Genomic DNA, 22,060 nt, shown 5'->3' with positions numbered 1-22,060 from the left:
TGCTTAGAATAATTATCAGTGGTCTGTGTCAAAACTTGAGGGAAACATGGGGGATGTTTTTACAGGATTTGTCCTGTGCACTTACACTTTATTTAAGTAAATAACAGAAGTGGGGATACGCTTAATTAAGTCTCAGATGATACCAGGTAGGGTTGACCACTGAGAAAGATGTCTGACAAATTTGGGCTAAAACTTAAAGTAAAATTTGTTCGATTTCTTGCAAGGAAGTTCAGACTAATAGACTTATTTTGGAATAATCAGATGCTAAAGAGGCAATTTTGAAAGCTGCTTGAGCCAACCAAGGATATCACACCCCACTGTAAAAATAGCACACACCATGCTAGAAGATAGGCACAGGTACCTTGAGCATAAAGCACACAAAGCGAGTTTCCATCACTGTTCAACAGTGATAAAAAATGTGCTGGAGTACTTTGTTTTGTGTTTCATAGTAGTGTGATTGGCTGGAGTGAGTCATATAAAGAAATCAATTACTAAAGCCACTGTGATAGGACATAAATAGAGAGAAAAATAAAAGAAATTTAAAACAAAAATAACAAGAGGGGCTAGATATTGTAAAAGTAATGGAATTTTTTTTCCTTCCCACTCATGCTAAGAAATATCCAAGCAACAGAGCAGTGATTCTGAAGATGAGCACTCAACAGTACACCAGGTATGGGCACCAAATTGCATCTGTTTTTGTGGAGTGTTCCAGGCTGTGTGAGGCTTTCAGCAATCTGGCCGTCACAGAGAGGTTGGTACTAGAAGATCCTTAAGGTCCCTTCTAACCCCAGCCATCCTGTGACAGCCTCTTTGAGAAAATGTGTTTACGTAGTCAAAAGCTAAGAAATCATTTATCAGCGGGTGGCCCTGTACCGCAGTGTCAGTTGTGGATTTAAACTGAATTAAGTTTATTTGGAGGTAAAGAGAGAGCAGTTGGATGTAGGCTTTTAACCATCAAGTGCTTTTTAAGTTAGACAATATGTGGATCTAACTTCTAAAATTATTTGTAAAATCTGTGTAGTCTAGAATAGCTTCTTTTGACTCAAATTAAGTTTGTGTATAGATTTGTTATTAAAGATGGTGTGATTTGGAGAGAATCTTTGGAATACAACTGTATTTATTTCATTACCACCACCCCTCAAAAAAATTGAGCAAGTAGTGAAAGCAGAAAATTTTACAGGTTAATTAATACAGCTTAAGCTACCAGGTATTAAAATTCCTTTCATGTGCTTTTAAGGAATCTTCTGAGAGCTCTGGTGTGGATACATCTGGTACAGGTGAGTTTTTTAATTTACAACTCATCTAACTTTTTTTTAACTTTTTGAGAAAGGTACAACTAACTTTTTCATTACTTTGTAATATAGTAAAATTGGTTTTTATACATGTTCTGTACCCTTTCAGAAGGTAGAGAATACAAATAGCAAGAGTCTGAGGTATGGGTAGTTCTCTGAAATCAATGGTCGTATTCCTCTTTGAAATTTCAGGACTGAAATTATCAGATTCCCTGATACATTGGAAAGTCGGTTTGGAATATGTTCAACTGTCCTTTCTTATTAAAGAAAGGAACAGTGAAATAAAAACCTTGGCCTAGGTGTCAGTAGAAGTTTTATCAGTAGTTAAAATACATACATTAAATATTAGGGGCGTGGTAAGCAGAAGTTTGCAGTCAATCACAACAGTTTTTGGCTGTGTTTGTAAAGGTTTTGACATCAGTCTTGTGAAGTTTTGTGGGGAGCTTTTGACCTTATATTCCCAAGTAATTGTTTGATTGTGTTAATTAGTGGCCACAGTCTTTGACTGGTTTTTTTTTAACATTTAAAACTGGTATTGCTCAACATTTTTGATTTTTGAACAAATAAAAACTTCTACTATTTTTCATAGATTAAGCTATGGCTGGGCATTAGCTAGCAGTTAATGTTTGAAAGAGCAGTTGCAGAAAAGCACAGTTAGCTTAGGCTTTAAATATTCAGGTATTAAATTAGCTTGTTCATATACATAGCTGCCTCTAAGGATGACAATATAGTTTCCTACTATCATTTCAGTGGATAATTGCAAATAAGTATTAGAATTATTAAATATCTGCCAATTTAGAAAGCATGACTTCTTTTCTTAACCTGCTCCATGAAACATAGGAAAAATATTTCACAGGCAGCTGTAGTTCAGCTTTTATAAGAGTCCTTCAACTTCTGCACCTGTGGGATTAGTGAATTCCTTCAGACTGGTATTTTCATAGCAACATAAAATAAAGTGATTATCCACTTCTCCTCCACTAAGGAATGGTCTACGAAGAGATGGGAGAGAAAGAGCTTTAAAAATATTTCACTCTATCAAATGCTTAATATTCTAATCTTACAGAATTCATTGCAAACAAGTGTTCTTTACCCTTCCTTGCTCTACTCAAATCATTTATGACCCCGCACACCATGCTTTTCAATTGGAGTAGAAATGGAAATGTAATACAGGTAAAATTTATGGTGTAGAAAAATGTTTTCTGGAATGAAATTGGTGCGCTCAATAACTTGCACAATGTGGGCTTAAAAATATTTCTGGTTTGAATTCAACTGTATTTTATTTAATAGTTGCCTTAAAATTGCAGGTGGAGAAAGTGGTGATATACTCTCAGTAAGAAGAAAATTGGAGGATATTCAGCTCCAGGTAGAAATTTTGGGTGTCTAATATGTTAATCTAATGATTTTGTGTTCAATGGAAACTGTTAAATATTTGCATGGTTCACACATGCCTGATGAGATGATACGGTTAGAAGGAGACTTGATATAGTCTCCATCTTGATGCATGTTTTTAGCCAATGAGAGGTTCAAGGAATAGCGTCACAAAGAGCAATGGCAAGTGATATATTATTGTCCAGTGTTATTATTGACGAGGAGGCCAGAGAAAGCCATACAATGTACTGCACCAACAGGCAGCCCTGAGAAAGGCTTTCATAGGTGAGGCAAAAGAGTAACCACATGGATCATAAGGTGAATACAACTATAAAAAGTACGGTCTTTTACTTGAGAGCCTTGCATAAATAGGTAACATGATTTAAAGCGAATGGCTGCTGTAACAGAAGCAGCCTGGAATCTTGTGCTGTTGCTGCCCAAACTGGACTATGGTCAGGACTACCCAGAGTATTTACACTGTGGAAGAAAAATACAGCACACGCTTTGTGTGTGCAGCCCATTTTAATCCTGTGTTCTGCTTCCTCAAACACCATTATCAAAAATGGGATTTACCTCCCTTACTTGTTCAGCATAGCGCTTGTGTCCTCTCTCTCTGACAACAGTTTATGCAATCTGCATCTGAAAATGACGGTTTCACTGATGAATTGCCTTTTCTTACAAAACTCTCTTAGATTTTACATAGAGGGTCATTGTCGCATAGACCTTAATTTGTGTATGAGTTCTCACAGGATGTGAAGAATACATGTAAAGATTTGCAGCTGTAATTATCAGAGCTTTGTGACCCTTTTCCTTTTTTCTCTTTTCTTTATTTGGTTGGTTTGTCTTAATCGGTGGCTCTTTAAGGCAGTGTGTGCTCCTCCCTGGATCAACTAGATAATTATTCCATTTTAGATATCTTCACACGTAGTTCCTTCTTTGGCTTTGTGCAGTGATTTTTGGTTTGGGGTTTGTTTTTCTTCCCATAAAATGTGTTCATTAAAAATAGGTTTATGCTGGTTGCATATCCTCATCTGAAGAATACTAATTTGCAGTTACTCTGAATAATCAGTTTGGAGCTGGCCGTGCCAATAATTTCTCTGTGGTTTAATAATTCTATTTTCCTCTAAGAATCTGAATGTAGGTGATGGACAAATGCAGAAGAAAGAAGTGGTTGAAGTGGATTGGATAGTGCAAGCTGGTGAGAAGGATATACCCAGATGGGTAACGGTAATCTATTTCCCTTCTTCTAAGTTATTAGCTAGTTAGAATAAAACTAAGTGGATAGCACAATGAATTCTACCACAAGTTCTCTGGTTCTCCCATGGTTTCTCTGCTTGATGAAATTTATTTTCACTTTTTTCACTTTCATACTTGGTTCTTTGAACCGTGATGTGCAGGTTGATCTTTGAGCAGTAAATTTTCCACAAATTCTAAACCTGAGCTTTGCAGGGCAAAAAAAAAAAAAAAATTGGCTTTGTTTTGCTTTGGGGGATGAGGAAGATCAGAGGTGAAGTGTTACGATACAGGGTACAGCTTCTCTTTTCTGCTGGAGCTGCCAGAGGTGTCCAGATTATTCAGGGGGGTGTGTATGTTTATGTCCATGGATAAATTCTTGTACTTGGGAAAGGAGTTAATACATGATAAATAATGTATAAGTTGGAAAAAATGATCAATAGCTCTCCAAGATTAAACTAGTAACTCCTAAAACTTCTTCCTGAAATCTTAGACTCCTTGTCTTCCATTTTGCCTCACTTTGGCTGAGCCCCTCAAGACCATAACTGTACATAACCCAGAGCAGCAAGAGGAGAGGGAGTCACAAGTAATGTTGTGATGTCCTCTTCAACATTCAAAAAGTTCAGGACATCAGATGGTTTTTTCCTTCTTTGTTTTTCAGATGTCAACTCCATATTTGTCAAGGCGTCGTCGTTTATCTTCGCCAGTCCGAGAACCGTTAGGTGCGCTTAAGTCTTTTGTCTCTTGGTCAAATATATTACGTAGAAAATGTGGTTTTATTAAAATTCTTTAGAAAAGAATATTTCCTTTCTTGTAAACACAAAGGCATTATTTATCCAGCTGAGAAGTTGAATAGGGTGGATTTCAAAGGGAAGTTAGACGTGATTTTGCTTATGGCAAAATGTATTTGAAATACAGAAACTAAATAACTTGTGTACCTAAATCCCGCTTTTCATACGCAGCCTCAGGAACAATTCGCATAGTTAGGAAATTCAGCAGCATTTAGTTCACTGTAGGCAATATTTTCTAGTTTTGCTTGTAAGTGTCCTTTGTCCTTGGCTCTTGTGGGATAAGCAAGTGAAGTGCTTCAGACTCTGCTATTTTCATAGCAGCATACCGTAAAGCAATTGTCCATTTCTCCTCCTCCTCTTATGAATGGTGTATGAAGAGATTGGAGAGCATTTGTAGAAACCTCCGTGAGTTCCAGCTACCTCCGAATGCTGTAAGACGTCGAAATTAGATTCTTGGGGATATGGGATTGGATTCCTCACATAAAAATTTGAGTTCACCCCGGTGTTTGGGATGTCTGGTCTTTTGGCTGTTTTGGTGGGGTTTTCAGGGCTTTTTTTCTTGGCTTGGTCTTGATGGTTTTTTTTTAAACATATAAAATGTTACGAGTAGGGCATACTAACCAGAAAAGACCTATCTTTGGATCTTTTCTCTCAAATTTTAGTTTTGGCAGGTGTTTTCCATTGTTAGTATTAATATAGAACACTTTTCTCAGTGGGGGCAGAGTTCGTTCCAGGTATTATACACTATTTTTGTGTTGAATGTATGCAAAGCCTGTCTACAGCAGGCAAAAGTCAAGTGGAACAGCTCTCACCTGGACCTGCAAGTATTAGTCTGTCCTTAACGGGGAAAGTTATTAGGATTGCCCTCTTTGCTTTCACAGGAAGCAGTATGGTAGAGTATATCTGAACGATTACTTGCATCTAGCAGGATACTATTCACAGAAAAATGAATTTATTTGGAGAAAGGGGTAAATAAGTTATAATTTAGGTAATAATACTGTTTGGATGCATCTCCTGTGAAATAGCTTTCTGTATTATAGGTTGCATTTTTGAGAGAGAAGGGTGGAAGTTTTCCTTTTTTACCTCTCTGTTCTGCCTTTGAGGTGCAAAGGAGTTACTGAATTTCCCTCTTGGCCTTGAAAAGCATTTCTAGATTCGCTAGAGAAAATAGTTTTCTTTTTCCATTCTGTATCATGGCCCTCTGCTAATAACTGAAGTTCCAGTGATTTGAAAGTATGATTTCCAGTACATTGAAGATACAGTAAAATCAGTTTTTTGAGGATTCACACTTATAAGAATATTCCACGAATCAACTCGTTCTTTGATGCAAGCTGTTTCTGAATAATTTATAATTGACGTGATGAAGTCAGCCATTCCTGGACACAGGAGTTGTTGTGTTATCTCAAGAACTGCCCATTTCTGTAGCAGTCCTGTCTTATATCTTGATGAACAATTAAGAAGCAATCTGACAGGTTTGTGCTCAGTTCTACTGGGGGAAGAAGATTGCATAGCAGAAAGCAATTTAAGAATAGCATGATGAGGCAGTCATGTGGTAGGTATTATAACCAAGACTTTTTTCACTCACCGTTTCCAGGGTTCTTCTCCTCTCCTTTTTTCTTTCCTCTGCTGAGTCCAGGGAAATTCAGAAATCAGGGCTTAAAATGCAGTCACATATTTTATTCTTGTGGATGACTGATTTTAGCAAAAGATGAATTGGAAAGCCTGGCTACGTCTAGGAAAAAATATTTTCTCGCCTTTCATTCACAAAGATACCCATAGAATACCCAAAAACTGAGTTAAAAGACTTGGATTTGTTTTTTCATATTCTCAAGTGCGCCTTATTTCTCACTTTGTGAGTTCCAAGGTGATCTTGACAATAGGAAGCTACTAAGAGGAAGTGTGATAGAAAGTCCTTGCTACCATTGTTGGGATATTTAGGAATGTAGTGGGGATTATGCATTAATGAATAATGAATCTTACAGAGCAAGAAAAGAGAGAGCTTTAAAAGTATTTTACTCTCTGAAATGTTTAATGTACGTTTAACATATAAATAATAAGAAAGATTTAGATATGTATAAATAATAATAAATGTTTAATATATAAAATGTTTAATATTCTAATCGTAAAGAACTGATTGCAAACACACGTTCCTTACCCTTCTTTGCTTCCCTCAAGTTGTTTATGAACCCAAAACCCTTCTTTTTCAATTGGAATTGAAATGGAAATGTAATACAGGTGAAATTTATAGTGTAGAAAAATGTTTTCTAGAATGAAATTGGTGCACTCAATAACTTGCACAATGTGGGCTTAAAAATATTTCTGGTTTGAATTCAACTGTATTTTATTTAATAGTTGCCTTAAAATTGCAGGTGGAGAAAGTAGTGGTGATACAGTCTCAGCAAGAAGAAAATCGGAGGACATTCAGCTCCAGGTAGAAATTTTGGGTGTCCAATATGTTAATCTAATGATTTTGTGTTCAATGGAAACTGTTAAATATTTGCATGGTTCACACATGCCTGATGAGATGATACGGTTAGAAGGAGACTTGATATAGTCTCCATCTTGATGCATGTTTTTAGCCAATGAGAGGTTCAAGGAATAGCGTCACAAAGAGCAATGGCAAGTGATATATTATTGTCCAGTGTTATTATTGACGAGGAGGCCAGAGAAAGCCATACAATGTACTGCACCAACAGGCAGCCCTGAGAAAGGCTTTCATAGGTGAGGCAAAAGAGTAACCACATGGATCATAAGGTGAATACAACTATAAAAAGTACGGTCTTTTACTTGAGAGCCTTGCATAAATAGGTAACATGATTTAAAGCGAATGGCTGCTGTAACAGAAGCAGCCTGGAATCTTGTGCTGTTGCTGCCCAAACTGGACTATGGTCAGGACTACCCAGAGTATTTACACTGTGGAAGAAAAATACAGCACACGCTTTGTGTGTGCAGCCCATTTTAATCCTGTGTTCTGCTTCCTCAAACACCATTATCAAAAATGGGATTTACCTCCCTTACTTGTTCAGCATAGCGCTTGTGTCCTCTCTCTCTGACAACAGTTTATGCAATCTGCATCTGAAAATGACGGTTTCACTGATGAATTGCCTTTTCTTGCAAAACTCTCTTAGATTTTACATAGAGGGTCATTGTCGCATAGACCTTAATTTGTGTATGAGTTCTCACAGGATGTGAAGAATACATGTAAAGATTTGCAGCTGTAATTATCAGAGCTTTGTGACCCTTTTCCTTTTTTCTCTTTTCTTTATTTGGTTGGTTTGTCTTAATCGGTGGCTCTTTAAGGCAGTGTGTGCTCCTCCCTGGATCAACTAGATAATTATTCCATTTTAGATATCTTCACACGTAGTTCCTTCTTTGGCTTTGTGCAGTGATTTTTGGTTTGGGGTTTGTTTTTCTTCCCATAAAATGTGTTCATTAAAAATAGGTTTATGCTGGTTGCATATCCTCATCTGAAGAATACTAATTTGCAGTTACTCTGAATAATCAGTTTGGAGCTGGCCGTGCCAATAATTTCTCTGTGGTTTAATAATTCTATTTTCCTCTAAGAATCTGAATGTAGGTGATGGACAAATGCAGAAGAAAGAAGTGGTTGAAGTGGATTGGATAGTGCAAGCTGGTGAGAAGGATATACCCAGATGGGTAACGGTAATCTATTTCCCTTCTTCTAAGTTATTAGCTAGTTAGAATAAAACTAAGTGGATAGCACAATGAATTCTACCACAAGTTCTCTGGTTCTCCCATGGTTTCTCTGCTTGATGAAATTTATTTTCACTTTTTTCACTTTCATACTTGGTTCTTTGAACCGTGATGTGCAGGTTGATCTTTGAGCAGTAAATTTTCCACAAATTCTAAACCTGAGCTTTGCAGGGCAAAAAAAAAAAAAAAATTGGCTTTGTTTTGCTTTGGGGGATGAGGAAGATCAGAGGTGAAGTGTTACGATACAGGGTACAGCTTCTCTTTTCTGCTGGAGCTGCCAGAGGTGTCCAGATTATTCAGGGGGGTGTGTATGTTTATGTCCATGGATAAATTCTTGTACTTGGGAAAGGAGTTAATACATGATAAATAATGTATAAGTTGAAAAAAATGATCAATAGCTCTCCAAGATTAAACTAGTAACTCCTAAAACTTCTTCCTGAAATCTTAGACTCCTTGTCTTCCATTTTGCCTCACTTTGGCTGAGCCCCTCAAGACCATAACTGTACATAACCCAGAGCAGCAAGAGGAGAGGGAGTCACAAGTAATGTTGTGATGTCCTCTTCAACATTCAAAAAGTTCAGGACATCAGATGGTTTTTTCCTTCTTTGTGTTTCAGATGTCAACTCCATATTTGTCAAGGCGTCGTCGTTTATCTTCGCCAGTCCGAGAACCGTTAGGTGCGCTTAAGTCTTTTGTCTCTTGGTCAAATATATTACGTAGAAAATGTGGTTTTATTAAAATTCATTAGAAAAGAATATTTCCTTTCTTGTAAACACAAAGGCATTATTTATCCAGCTGAGAAGTTGAATAGGGTGGATTTCAAAGGGAAGTTAGACGTGATTTTGCTTATGGCAAAATGTATTTGAAATACAGAAACTAAATAACTTGTGTACCTAAATCCCGCTTTTCATACGCAGCCTCAGGAACAATTCGCATAGTTAGGAAATTCAGCAGCATTTAGTTCACTGTAGGCAATATTTTCTAGTTTTGCTTGTAAGTGTCCTTTGTCCTTGGCTCTTGTGGGATAAGCAAGTGAAGTGCTTCAGACTCTGCTATTTTCATAGCAGCATACCGTAAAGCGATTGTCCATTTCTCCTCCTCCTCTTATGAATGGTGTATGAAGAGATTGGAGAGCATTTGTAGAAACCTCCGTGAGTTCCAGCTACCTCCGAATGCTGTAAGACGTCGAAATTAGATTCTTGGGGATATGGGATTGGATTCCTCACATAAAAATTTGAGTTCACCCCGGTGTTTGGGATGTCTGGTCTTTTGGCTGTTTTGGTGGGGTTTTCAGGGCTTTTTTTCTTGGCTTGGTCTTGATGGTTTTTTTTTAAACATATAAAATGTTACGAGTAGGGCATACTAACCAGAAAAGACCTATCTTTGGATCTTTTCTCTCAAATTTTAGTTTTGGCAGGTGTTTTCCATTGTTAGTATTAATATAGAACACTTTTCTCAGTGGGGGCAGAGTTCGTTCCAGGTATTATACACTATTTTTGTGTTGAATGTATGCAAAGCCTGTCTACAGCAGGCAAAAGTCAAGTGGAACAGCTCTCACCTGGACCTGCAAGTATTAGTCTGTCCTTAACGGGGAAAGTTACTAGGATTGCCCTCTTTGCTTTCACAGGAAGCAGTATGGTAGAGTATATCTGAACGATTACTTGCATCTAGCAGGATACTATTCACAGAAAAATGAATTTATTTGGAGAAAGGGGTAAATAAGTTATAATTTAGGTAATAATACTGTTTGGATGCATCTCCTGTGAAATAGCTTTCTGTATTATAGGTTGCATTTTTGAGAGAGAAGGGTGGAAGTTTTCCTTTTTTACCTCTCTGTTCTGCCTTTGAGGTGCAAAGGAGTTACTGAATTTCCCTCTTGGCCTTGAAAAGCATTTCTAGATTCGCTAGAGAAAATAGTTTTCTTTTTCCATTCTGTATCATGGCCCTCTGCTAATAACTGAAGTTCCAGTGATTTGAAAGTATGATTTCCAGTACATTGAAGATACAGTAAAATCAGTTTTTTGAGGATTCACACTTATAAGAATATTCCACGAATCAACTCGTTCTTTGATGCAAGCTGTTTCTGAATAATTTATAATTGACGTGATGAAGTCAGCCATTCCTGGACACAGGAGTTGTTGTGTTATCTCAAGAACTGCCCATTTCTGTAGCAGTCCTGTCTTATATCTTGATGAACAATTAAGAAGCAATCTGACAGGTTTGTGCTCAGTTCTACTGGGGGAAGAAGATTGCATAGCAGAAAGCAATTTAAGAATAGCATGATGAGGCAGTCATGTGGTAGGTATTATAACCAAGACTTTTTTCACTCACCGTTTCCAGGGTTCTTCTCCTCTCCTTTTTTCTTTCCTCTGCTGAGTCCAGGGAAATTCAGAAATCAGGGCTTAAAATGCAGTCACATATTTTATTCTTGTGGATGACTGATTTTAGCAAAAGATGAATTGGAAAGCCTGGCTACGTCTAGGAAAAAATATTTTCTCGCCTTTCATTCACAAAGATACCCATAGAATACCCAAAAACTGAGTTAAAAGACTTGGATTTGTTTTTTCATATTCTCAAGTGCGCCTTATTTCTCACTTTGTGAGTTCCAAGGTGATCTTGACAATAGGAAGCTACTAAGAGGAAGTGTGATAGAAAGTCCTTGCTACCATTGTTGGGATATTTAGGAATGTAGTGGGGATTATGCATTAATGAATAATGAATCTTACAGAGCAAGAAAAGAGAGAGCTTTAAAAGTATTTTACTCTCTGAAATGTTTAATGTACGTTTAACATATAAATAATAAGAAAGATTTAGATATGTATAAATAATAATAAATGTTTAATATATAAAATGTTTAATATTCTAATCGTAAAGAACTGATTGCAAACACACGTTCCTTACCCTTCTTTGCTTCCCTCAAGTTGTTTATGAACCCAAAACCCTTCTTTTTCAATTGGAATTGAAATGGAAATGTAATACAGGTGAAATTTATAGTGTAGAAAAATGTTTTCTAGAATGAAATTGGTGCACTCAATAACTTGCACAATGTGGGCTTAAAAATATTTCTGGTTTGAATTCAACTGTATTTTATTTAATAGTTGCCTTAAAATTGCAGGTGGAGAAAGTAGTGGTGATACAGTCTCAGCAAGAAGAAAATCGGAGGACATTCAGCTCCAGGTAGAAATTTTGGGTGTCCAATATGTTAATCTAATGATTTTGTGTTCAATGGAAACTGTTAAATATTTGCATGGTTCACACATGCCTGATGAGATGATACGGTTAGAAGGAGACTTGATATAGTCTCCATCTTGATGCATGTTTTTAGCCAATGAGAGGTTCAAGGAATAGCGTCACAAAGAGCAATGGCAAGTGATATATTATTGTCCAGTGTTATTATTGACGAGGAGGCCAGAGAAAGCCATACAATGTACTGCACCAACAGGCAGCCCTGAGAAAGGCTTTCATAGGTGAGGCAAAAGAGTAACCACATGGATCATAAGGTGAATACAACTATAAAAAGTACGGTCTTTTACTTGAGAGCCTTGCATAAATAGGTAACATGATTTAAAGCGAATGGCTGCTGTAACAGAAGCAGCCTGGAATCTTGTGCTGTTGCTGCCCAAACTGGACTATGGTCAGGACTACCCAGAGTATTTACACTGTGGAAGAAAAATACAGCACACGCTTTGTGTGTGCAGCCCATTTTAATCCTGTGTTCTGCTTCCTCAAACACCATTATCAAAAATGGGATTTACCTCCCTTACTTGTTCAGCATAGCGCTTGTGTCCTCTCTCTCTGACAACAGTTTATGCAATCTGCATCTGAAAATGACGGTTTCACTGATGAATTGCCTTTTCTTGCAAAACTCTCTTAGATTTTACATAGAGGGTCATTGTCGCATAGACCTTAATTTGTGTATGAGTTCTCACAGGATGTGAAGAATACATGTAAAGATTTGCAGCTGTAATTATCAGAGCTTTGTGACCCTTTTCCTTTTTTCTCTTTTCTTTATTTGGTTGGTTTGTCTTAATCGGTGGCTCTTTAAGGCAGTGTGTGCTCCTCCCTGGATCAACTAGATAATTATTCCATTTTAGATATCTTCACACGTAGTTCCTTCTTTGGCTTTGTGCAGTGATTTTTGGTTTGGGGTTTGTTTTTCTTCCCATAAAATGTGTTCATTAAAAATAGGTTTATGCTGGTTGCATATCCTCATCTGAAGAATACTAATTTGCAGTTACTCTGAATAATCAGTTTGGAGCTGGCCGTGCCAATAATTTCTCTGTGGTTTAATAATTCTATTTTCCTCTAAGAATCTGAATGTAGGTGATGGACAAATGCAGAAGAAAGAAGTGGTTGAAGTGGATTGGATAGTGCAAGCTGGTGAGAAGGATATACCCAGATGGGTAACGGTAATCTATTTCCCTTCTTCTAAGTTATTAGCTAGTTAGAATAAAACTAAGTGGATAGCACAATGAATTCTACCACAAGTTCTCTGGTTCTCCCATGGTTTCTCTGCTTGATGAAATTTATTTTCACTTTTTTCACTTCCATACTTGGTTCTTTGAACCGTGATGTGCAGGTTGATCTTTGAGCAGTAAATTTTCCACAAATTCTAAACCTGAGCTTTGCAGGGCAAAAAAAAAAAAAAAATTGGCTTTGTTTTGCTTTGGGGGATGAGGAAGATCAGAGGTGAAGTGTTACGATACAGGGTACAGCTTCTCTTTTCTGCTGGAGCTGCCAGAGGTGTCCAGATTATTCAGGGGGGTGTGTATGTTTATGTCCATGGATAAATTCTTGTACTTGGGAAAGGAGTTAATACATGATAAATAATGTATAAGTTGAAAAAAATGATCAATAGCTCTCCAAGATTAAACTAGTAACTCCTAAAACTTCTTCCTGAAATCTTAGACTCCTTGTCTTCCATTTTGCCTCACTTTGGCTGAGCCCCTCAAGACCATAACTGTACATAACCCAGAGCAGCAAGAGGAGAGGGAGTCACAAGTAATGTTGTGATGTCCTCTTCAACATTCAAAAAGTTCAGGACATCAGATGGTTTTTTCCTTCTTTGTTTTTCAGATGTCAACTCCATATTTGTCAAGGCGTCGTCGTTTATCTTCGCCAGTCCGAGAACCGTTAGGTGCGCTTAAGTCTTTTGTCTCTTGGTCAAATATATTACGTAGAAAATGTGGTTTTATTAAAATTCATTAGAAAAGAATATTTCCTTTCTTGTAAACACAAAGGCATTATTTATCCAGCTGAGAAGTTGAATAGGGTGGATTTCAAAGGGAAGTTAGACGTGATTTTGCTTATGGCAAAATGTATTTGAAATACAGAAACTAAATAACTTGTGTACCTAAATCCCGCTTTTCATACGCAGCCTCAGGAACAATTCGCATAGTTAGGAAATTCAGCAGCATTTAGTTCACTGTAGGCAATATTTTCTAGTTTTGCTTGTAAGTGTCCTTTGTCCTTGGCTCTTGTGGGATAAGCAAGTGAAGTGCTTCAGACTCTGCTATTTTCATAGCAGCATACCGTAAAGCGATTGTCCATTTCTCCTCCTCCTCTTATGAATGGTGTATGAAGAGATTGGAGAGCATTTGTAGAAACCTCCGTGAGTTCCAGCTACCTCCGAATGCTGTAAGACGTCGAAATTAGATTCTTGGGGATATGGGATTGGATTCCTCACATAAAAATTTGAGTTCACCCCGGTGTTTGGGATGTCTGGTCTTTTGGCTGTTTTGGTGGGGTTTTCAGGGCTTTTTTTCTTGGCTTGGTCTTGATGGTTTTTTTTTAAACATATAAAATGTTACGAGTAGGGCATACTAACCAGAAAAGACCTATCTTTGGATCTTTTCTCTCAAATTTTAGTTTTGGCAGGTGTTTTCCATTGTTAGTATTAATATAGAACACTTTTTTCAGTGGGGGCAGAGTTCGTTCCAGGTATTATACACTATTTTTGTGTTGAATGTATGCAAAGCCTGTCTACAGCAGGCAAAAGTCAAGTGGAACAGCTCTCACCTGGACCTGCAAGTATTAGTCTGTCCTTAACGGGGAAAGTTATTAGGATTGCCCTCTTTGCTTTCACAGGAAGCAGTATGGTAGAGTATATCTGAACGATTACTTGCATCTAGCAGGATACTATTCACAGAAAAATGAATTTATTTGGAGAAAGGGGTAAATAAGTTATAATTTAGGTAATAATACTGTTTGGATGCATCTCCTGTGAAATAGCTTTCTGTATTATAGGTTGCATTTTTGAGAGAGAAGGGTGGAAGTTTTCCTTTTTTACCTCTCTGTTCTGCCTTTGAGGTGCAAAGGAGTTACTGAATTTCCCTCTTGGCCTTGAAAAGCATTTCTAGATTCGCTAGAGAAAATAGTTTTCTTTTTCCATTCTGTATCATGGCCCTCTGCTAATAACTGAAGTTCCAGTGATTTGAAAGTATGATTTCCAGTACATTGAAGATACAGTAAAATCAGTTTTTTGAGGATTCACACTTATAAGAATATTCCACGAATCAACTCGTTCTTTGATGCAAGCTGTTTCTGAATAATTTATAATTGACGTGATGAAGTCAGCCATTCCTGGACACAGGAGTTGTTGTGTTATCTCAAGAACTGCCCATTTCTGTAGCAGTCCTGTCTTATATCTTGATGAACAATTAAGAAGCAATCTGACAGGTTTGTGCTCAGTTCTACTGGGGGAAGAAGATTGCATAGCAGAAAGCAATTTAAGAATAGCATGATGAGGCAGTCATGTGGTAGGTATTATAACCAAGACTTTTTTCACTCACCGTTTCCAGGGTTCTTCTCCTCTCCTTTTTTCTTTCCTCTGCTGAGTCCAGGGAAATTCAGAAATCAGGGCTTAAAATGCAGTCACATATTTTATTCTTGTGGATGACTGATTTTAGCAAAAGATGAATTGGAAAGCCTGGCTACGTCTAGGAAAAAATATTTTCTCGCCTTTCATTCACAAAGATACCCATAGAATACCCAAAAACTGAGTTAAAAGACTTGGATTTGTTTTTTCATATTCTCAAGTGCGCCTTATTTCTCACTTTGTGAGTTCCAAGGTGATCTTGACAATAGGAAGCTACTAAGAGGAAGTGTGATAGAAAGTCCTTGCTACCATTGTTGGGATATTTAGGAATGTAGTGGGGATTATGCATTAATGAATAATGAATCTTACAGAGCAAGAAAAGAGAGAGCTTTAAAAGTATTTTACTCTCTGAAATGTTTAATGTACGTTTAACATATAAATAATAAGAAAGATTTAGATATGTATAAATAATAATAAATGTTTAATATATAAAATGTTTAATATTCTAATCGTAAAGAACTGATTGCAAACACACGTTCCTTACCCTTCTTTGCTTCCCTCAAGTTGTTTATGAACCCAAAACCCTTCTTTTTCAATTGGAATTGAAATGGAAATGTAATACAGGTGAAATTTATAGTGTAGAAAAATGTTTTCTAGAATGAAATTGGTGCACTCAATAACTTGCACAATGTGGGCTTAAAAATATTTCTGGTTTGAATTCAACTGTATTTTATTTAATAGTTGCCTTAAAATTGCAGGTGGAGAAAGTAGTGGTGATACAGTCTCAGCAAGAAGAAAATCGGAGGACATTCAGCTCCAGGTAGAAATTTTGGGTGTCCAATATGTTAATCTAATGATTTTGTGTTCAATGGAAACTGTTAAATATTTGCATGGTTCACACATGCCTGATGAGATGATACGGTTAGAAGGAGACTTGATATAGTCTCCATCTTGATGCATGTTTTTAGCCAATGAGAGGTTCAAGGAATAGCGTCACAAAGAGCAATGGCAAGTGATATATTATTGTCCAGTGTTATTATTGACGAGGAGGCCAGAGAAAGCCATACAATGTACTGCACCAACAGGCAGCCCTGAGAAAGGCTTTCATAGGTGAGGCAAAAGAGTAACCACATGGATCATAAGGTGAATACAACTATAAAAAGTACGGTCTTTTACTTGATAGCCTTGCATAAATAGGTAACATGATTTAAAGCGAATGGCTGCTGTAACAGAAGCAGCCTGGAATCTTGTGCTGTTGCTGCCCAAACTGGACTATGGTCAGGACTACCCAGAGTATTTACACTGTGGAAGAAAAATACAGCACACGCTTTGTGTGTGCAGCCCATTTTAATCCTGTGTTCTGCTTCCTCAAACACCATTATCAAAAATGGGATTTACCTCCCTTACTTGTTCAGCATAGCGCTTGTGTCCTCTCTCTCTGACAACAGTTTATGCAATCTGCATCTGAAAATGACGGTTTCACTGATGAATTGCCTTTTCTTACAAAACTCTCTTAGATTTTACATAGAGGGTCATTGTCGCATAGACCTTAATTTGTGTATGAGTTCTCACAGGATGTGAAGAATACATGTAAAGATTTGCAGCTGTAATTATCAGAGCTTTGTGACCCTTTTCCTTTTTTCTCTTTTCTTTATTTGGTTGGTTTGTCTTAATCGGTGGCTCTTTAAGGCAGTGTGTGCTCCTCCCTGGATCAACTAGATAATTATTCCATTTTAGATATCTTCACACGTAGTTCCTTCTTTGGCTTTGTGCAGTGATTTTTGGTTTGGGGTTTGTTTTTCTTCCCATAAAATGTGTTCATTAAAAATAGGTTTATGCTGGTTGCATATCCTCATCTGAAGAATACTAATTTGCAGTTACTCTGAATAATCAGTTTGGAGCTGGCCGTGCCAATAATTTCTCTGTGGTTTAATAATTCTATTTTCCTCTAAGAATCTGAATGTAGGTGATGGACAAATGCAGAAGAAAGAAGTGGTTGAAGTGGATTGGATAGTGCAAGCTGGTGAGAAGGATATACCCAGATGGGTAACGGTAATCTATTTCCCTTCTTCTAAGTTATTAGCTAGTTAGAATAAAACTAAGTGGATAGCACAATGAATTCTACCACAAGTTCTCTGGTTCTCCCATGGTTTCTCTGCTTGATGAAATTTATTTTCACTTTTTTCACTTTCATACTTGGTTCTTTGAACCGTGATGTGCAGGTTGATCTTTGAGCAGTAAATTTTCCACAAATTCTAAACCTGAGCTTTGCAGGGCAAAAAAAAAAAAAAAATTGGCTTTGTTTTGCTTTGGGGGATGAGGAAGATCAGAGGTGAAGTGTTACGATACAGGGTACAGCTTCTCTTTTCTGCTGGAGCTGCCAGAGGTGTCCAGATTATTCAGGGGGGTGTGTATGTTTATGTCCATGGATAAATTCTTGTACTTGGGAAAGGAGTTAATACATGATAAATAATGTATAAGTTGAAAAAAATGATCAATAGCTCTCCAAGATTAAACTAGTAACTCCTAAAACTTCTTCCTGAAATCTTAGACTCCTTGTCTTCCATTTTGCCTCACTTTGGCTGAGCCCCTCAAGACCATAACTGTACATAACCCAGAGCAGCAAGAGGAGAGGGAGTCACAAGTAATGTTGTGATGTCCTCTTCAACATTCAAAAAGTTCAGGACATCAGATGGTTTTTTCCTTCTTTGTGTTTCAGATGTCAACTCCATATTTGTCAAGGCGTCGTCGTTTATCTTCGCCAGTCCGAGAACCGTTAGGTGCGCTTAAGTCTTTTGTCTCTTGGTCAAATATATTACGTAGAAAATGTGGTTTTATTAAAATTCATTAGAAAAGAATATTTCCTTTCTTGTAAACACAAAGGCATTATTTATCCAGCTGAGAAGTTGAATAGGGTGGATTTCAAAGGGAAGTTAGACGTGATTTTGCTTATGGCAAAATGTATTTGAAATACAGAAACTAAATAACTTGTGTACCTAAATCCCGCTTTTCATACGCAGCCTCAGGAACAATTCGCATAGTTAGGAAATTCAGCAGCATTTAGTTCACTGTAGGCAATATTTTCTAGTTTTGCTTGTAAGTGTCCTTTGTCCTTGGCTCTTGTGGGATAAGCAAGTGAAGTGCTTCAGACTCTGCTATTTTCATAGCAGCATACCGTAAAGCAATTGTCCATTTCTCCTCCTCCTCTTATGAATGGTGTATGAAGAGATTGGAGAGCATTTGTAGAAACCTCCGTGAGTTCCAGCTACCTCCGAATGCTGTAAGACGTCGAAATTAGATTCTTGGGGATATGGGATTGGATTCCTCACATAAAAATTTGAGTTCACCCCGGTGTTTGGGATGTCTGGTCTTTTGGCTGTTTTGGTGGGGTTTTCAGGGCTTTTTTTCTTGGCTTGGTCTTGATGGTTTTTTTTTAAACATATAAAATGTTACGAGTAGGGCATACTAACCAGAAAAGACCTATCTTTGGATCTTTTCTCTCAAATTTTAGTTTTGGCAGGCGTTTTCCATTGTTAGTATTAATATAGAACACTTTTCTCAGTGGGGGCAGAGTTCGTTCCAGGTATTATACACTATTTTTGTGTTGAATGTATGCAAAGCCTGTCTACAGCAGGCAAAAGTCAAGTGGAACAGCTCTCACCTGGACCTGCAAGTATTAGTCTGTCCTTAACGGGGAAAGTTATTAGGATTGCCCTCTTTGCTTTCACAGGAAGCAGTATGGTAGAGTATATCTGAACGATTACTTGCATCTAGCAGGATACTATTCACAGAAAAATGAATTTATTTGGAGAAAGGGGTAAATAAGTTATAATTTAGGTAATAATACTGTTTGGATGCATCTCCTGTGAAATAGCTTTCTGTATTATAGGTTGCATTTTTGAGAGAGAAGGGTGGAAGTTTTCCTTTTTTACCTCTCTGTTCTGCCTTTGAGGTGCAAAGGAGTTACTGAATTTCCCTCTTGGCCTTGAAAAGCATTTCTAGATTCGCTAGAGAAAATAGTTTTCTTTTTCCATTCTGTATCATGGCCCTCTGCTAATAACTGAAGTTCCAGTGATTTGAAAGTATGATTTCCAGTACATTGAAGATATAGTAAAATCAGTTTTTTGAGGATTCACACTTATAAGAATATTCCACGAATCAACTCGTTCTTTGATGCAAGCTGTTTCTGAATAATTTATAATTGACGTGATGAAGTCAGCCATTCCTGGACACAGGAGTTGTTGTGTTATCTCAAGAACTGCCCATTTCTGTAGCAGTCCTGTCTTATATCTTGATGAACAATTAAGAAGCAATCTGACAGGTTTGTGCTCAGTTCTACTGGGGGAAGAAGATTGCATAGCAGAAAGCAATTTAAGAATAGCATGATGAGGCAGTCATGTGGTAGGTATTATAACCAAGACTTTTTTCACTCACCGTTTCCAGGGTTCTTCTCCTCTCCTTTTTTCTTTCCTCTGCTGAGTCCAGGGAAATTCAGAAATCAGGGCTTAAAATGCAGTCACATATTTTATTCTTGTGGATGACTGATTTTAGCAAAAGATGAATTGGAAAGCCTGGCTACGTCTAGGAAAAAATATTTTCTCGCCTTTCATTCACAAAGATACCCATAGAATACCCAAAAACTGAGTTAAAAGACTTGGATTTGTTTTTTCATATTCTCAAGTGCGCCTTATTTCTCACTTTGTGAGTTCCAAGGTGATCTTGACAATAGGAAGCTACTAAGAGGAAGTGTGATAGAAAGTCCTTGCTACCATTGTTGGGATATTTAGGAATGTAGTGGGGATTATGCATTAATGAATAATGAATCTTACAGAGCAAGAAAAGAGAGAGCTTTAAAAGTATTTTACTCTCTGAAATGTTTAATGTACGTTTAACATATAAATAATAAGAAAGATTTAGATATGTATAAATAATAATAAATGTTTAATATATAAAATGTTTAACATTCTAATCGTAAAGAACTGATTGCAAACACACGTTCCTTACCCTTCTTTGCTTCCCTCAAGTTGTTTATGAACCCAAAACCCTTCTTTTTCAATTGGAATTGAAATGGAAATGTAATACAGGTGAAATTTATAGTGTAGAAAAATGTTTTCTAGAATGAAATTGGTGCACTCAATAACTTGCACAATGTGGGCTTAAAAATATTTCTGGTTTGAATTCAACTGTATTTTATTTAATAGTTGCCTTAAAATTGCAGGTGGAGAAAGTAGTGGTGATACAGTCTCAGCAAGAAGAAAATCGGAGGACATTCAGCTCCAGGTAGAAATTTTGGGTGTCCAATATGTTAATCTAATGATTTTGTGTTCAATGGAAACTGTTAAATATTTGCATGGTTCACACATGCCTGATGAGATGATACGGTTAGAAGGAGACTTGATATAGTCTCCATCTTGATGCATGTTTTTAGCCAATGAGAGGTTCAAGGAATAGCGTCACAAAGAGCAATGGCAAGTGATATATTATTGTCCAGTGTTATTATTGACGAGGAGGCCAGAGAAAGCCATACAATGTACTGCACCAACAGGCAGCCCTGAGAAAGGCTTTCATAGGTGAGGCAAAAGAGTAACCACATGGATCATAAGGTGAATACAACTATAAAAAGTACGGTCTTTTACTTGAGAGCCTTGCATAAATAGGTAACATGATTTAAAGCGAATGGCAAACGTGAAAGAATGGCTGCTGTAACAGAAGCAGCCTGGAATCTTGTGCTGTTGCTGCCCAAACTGGACTATGGTCAGGACTACCCAGAGTATTTACACTGTGGAAGAAAAATACAGCACACGCTTTGTGTGTGCAGCCCATTTTAATCCTGTGTTCTGCTTCCTCAAACACCATTATCAAAAATGGGATTTACCTCCCTTACTTGTTCAGCATAGCGCTTGTGTCCTCTCTCTCTGACAACAGTTTATGCAATCTGCATCTGAAAATGACGGTTTCACTGATGAATTGCCTTTTCTTACAAAACTCTCTTAGATTTTACATAGAGGGTCATTGTCGCATAGACCTTAATTTGTGTATGAGTTCTCACAGGATGTGAAGAATACATGTAAAGATTTGCAGCTGTAATTATCAGAGCTTTGTGACCCTTTTCCTTTTTTCTCTTTTCTTTATTTGGTTGGTTTGTCTTAATCGGTGGCTCTTTAAGGCAGTGTGTGCTCCTCCCTGGATCAACTAGATAATTATTCCATTTTAGATATCTTCACACGTAGTTCCTTCTTTGGCTTTGTGCAGTGATTTTTGGTTTGGGGTTTGTTTTTCTTCCCATAAAATGTGTTCATTAAAAATAGGTTTATGCTGGTTGCATATCCTCATCTGAAGAATACTAATTTGCAGTTACTCTGAATAATCAGTTTGGAGCTGGCCGTGCCAATAATTTCTCTGTGGTTTAATAATTTTATTTTCCTCTAAGAATCTGAATGTAGGTGATGGACAAATGCAGAAGAAAGAAGTGGTTGAAGTGGATTGGATAGTGCAAGCTGGTGAGAAGGATATACCCAGATGGATAACGGTAATCTATTTCCCCTCTTCTAAGTTATTAGCTAGTTAGAATAAAACTAAGTGGATAGCACAATGAATTCTACCACAAGTTCTCTGGTTCTCCCATGGTTTCTCTGCTTGATGAAATTTATTTTCACTTTTTTCACTTTCATACTTGGTTCTTTGAACCGTGATGTGCAGGTTGATCTTTGAGCAGTAAATTTTCCAAAAATTCTAAATCTGAGCTTTGCAGGGCAAAAAAAAAAAAAAATTGGCTTTGTTTTGCTTTGGGGGATGAGGAAGATCAGAGGTGAAGTGTTACGATACAGGGTACAGCTTCTCTTTTC

The 22,060-nt window shown here is 37.3% G+C and overlaps 1 protein-coding gene across 3 annotated transcripts in view; it reads left to right on the top strand.

The window, feature by feature from the left end:
* HJURP (Holliday junction recognition protein) overlaps window positions 1-22,060 on the top strand; it is a 36,075-nt gene that overhangs the window by 7,473 nt on the left and 6,542 nt on the right. For all 3 annotated transcript variants that reach the window (XM_088156792.1, XM_088156776.1, XM_088156785.1), the window contains exons 5-20: window positions 615-670; window positions 1,238-1,277; window positions 2,597-2,655; window positions 3,789-3,887; window positions 4,555-4,615; window positions 7,054-7,115; window positions 8,249-8,347; window positions 9,015-9,075; window positions 11,514-11,575; window positions 12,709-12,807; window positions 13,475-13,535; window positions 15,974-16,035; window positions 17,169-17,267; window positions 17,935-17,995; window positions 20,434-20,495; window positions 21,646-21,744. In XM_088156792.1, the coding sequence (XP_088012918.1) occupies window positions 615-670; window positions 1,238-1,277; window positions 2,597-2,655; window positions 3,789-3,887; window positions 4,555-4,615; window positions 7,054-7,115; window positions 8,249-8,347; window positions 9,015-9,075; window positions 11,514-11,575; window positions 12,709-12,807; window positions 13,475-13,535; window positions 15,974-16,035; window positions 17,169-17,267; window positions 17,935-17,995; window positions 20,434-20,495; window positions 21,646-21,744 (1,142 nt within the window). The remainder of the gene's footprint in view (window positions 1-614; window positions 671-1,237; window positions 1,278-2,596; window positions 2,656-3,788; window positions 3,888-4,554; window positions 4,616-7,053; window positions 7,116-8,248; window positions 8,348-9,014; window positions 9,076-11,513; window positions 11,576-12,708; window positions 12,808-13,474; window positions 13,536-15,973; window positions 16,036-17,168; window positions 17,268-17,934; window positions 17,996-20,433; window positions 20,496-21,645; window positions 21,745-22,060) is intronic.

The sequence above is a fragment of the Sturnus vulgaris genome, chromosome 2, assembly GCF_052056855.1.
Source record: "Sturnus vulgaris isolate bStuVul1 chromosome 2, bStuVul1.hap1, whole genome shotgun sequence".
Lineage (NCBI taxonomy): Eukaryota > Metazoa > Chordata > Aves > Passeriformes > Sturnidae > Sturnus > Sturnus vulgaris.
This window is presented reverse-complemented; position numbering and strand designations above follow the sequence as displayed.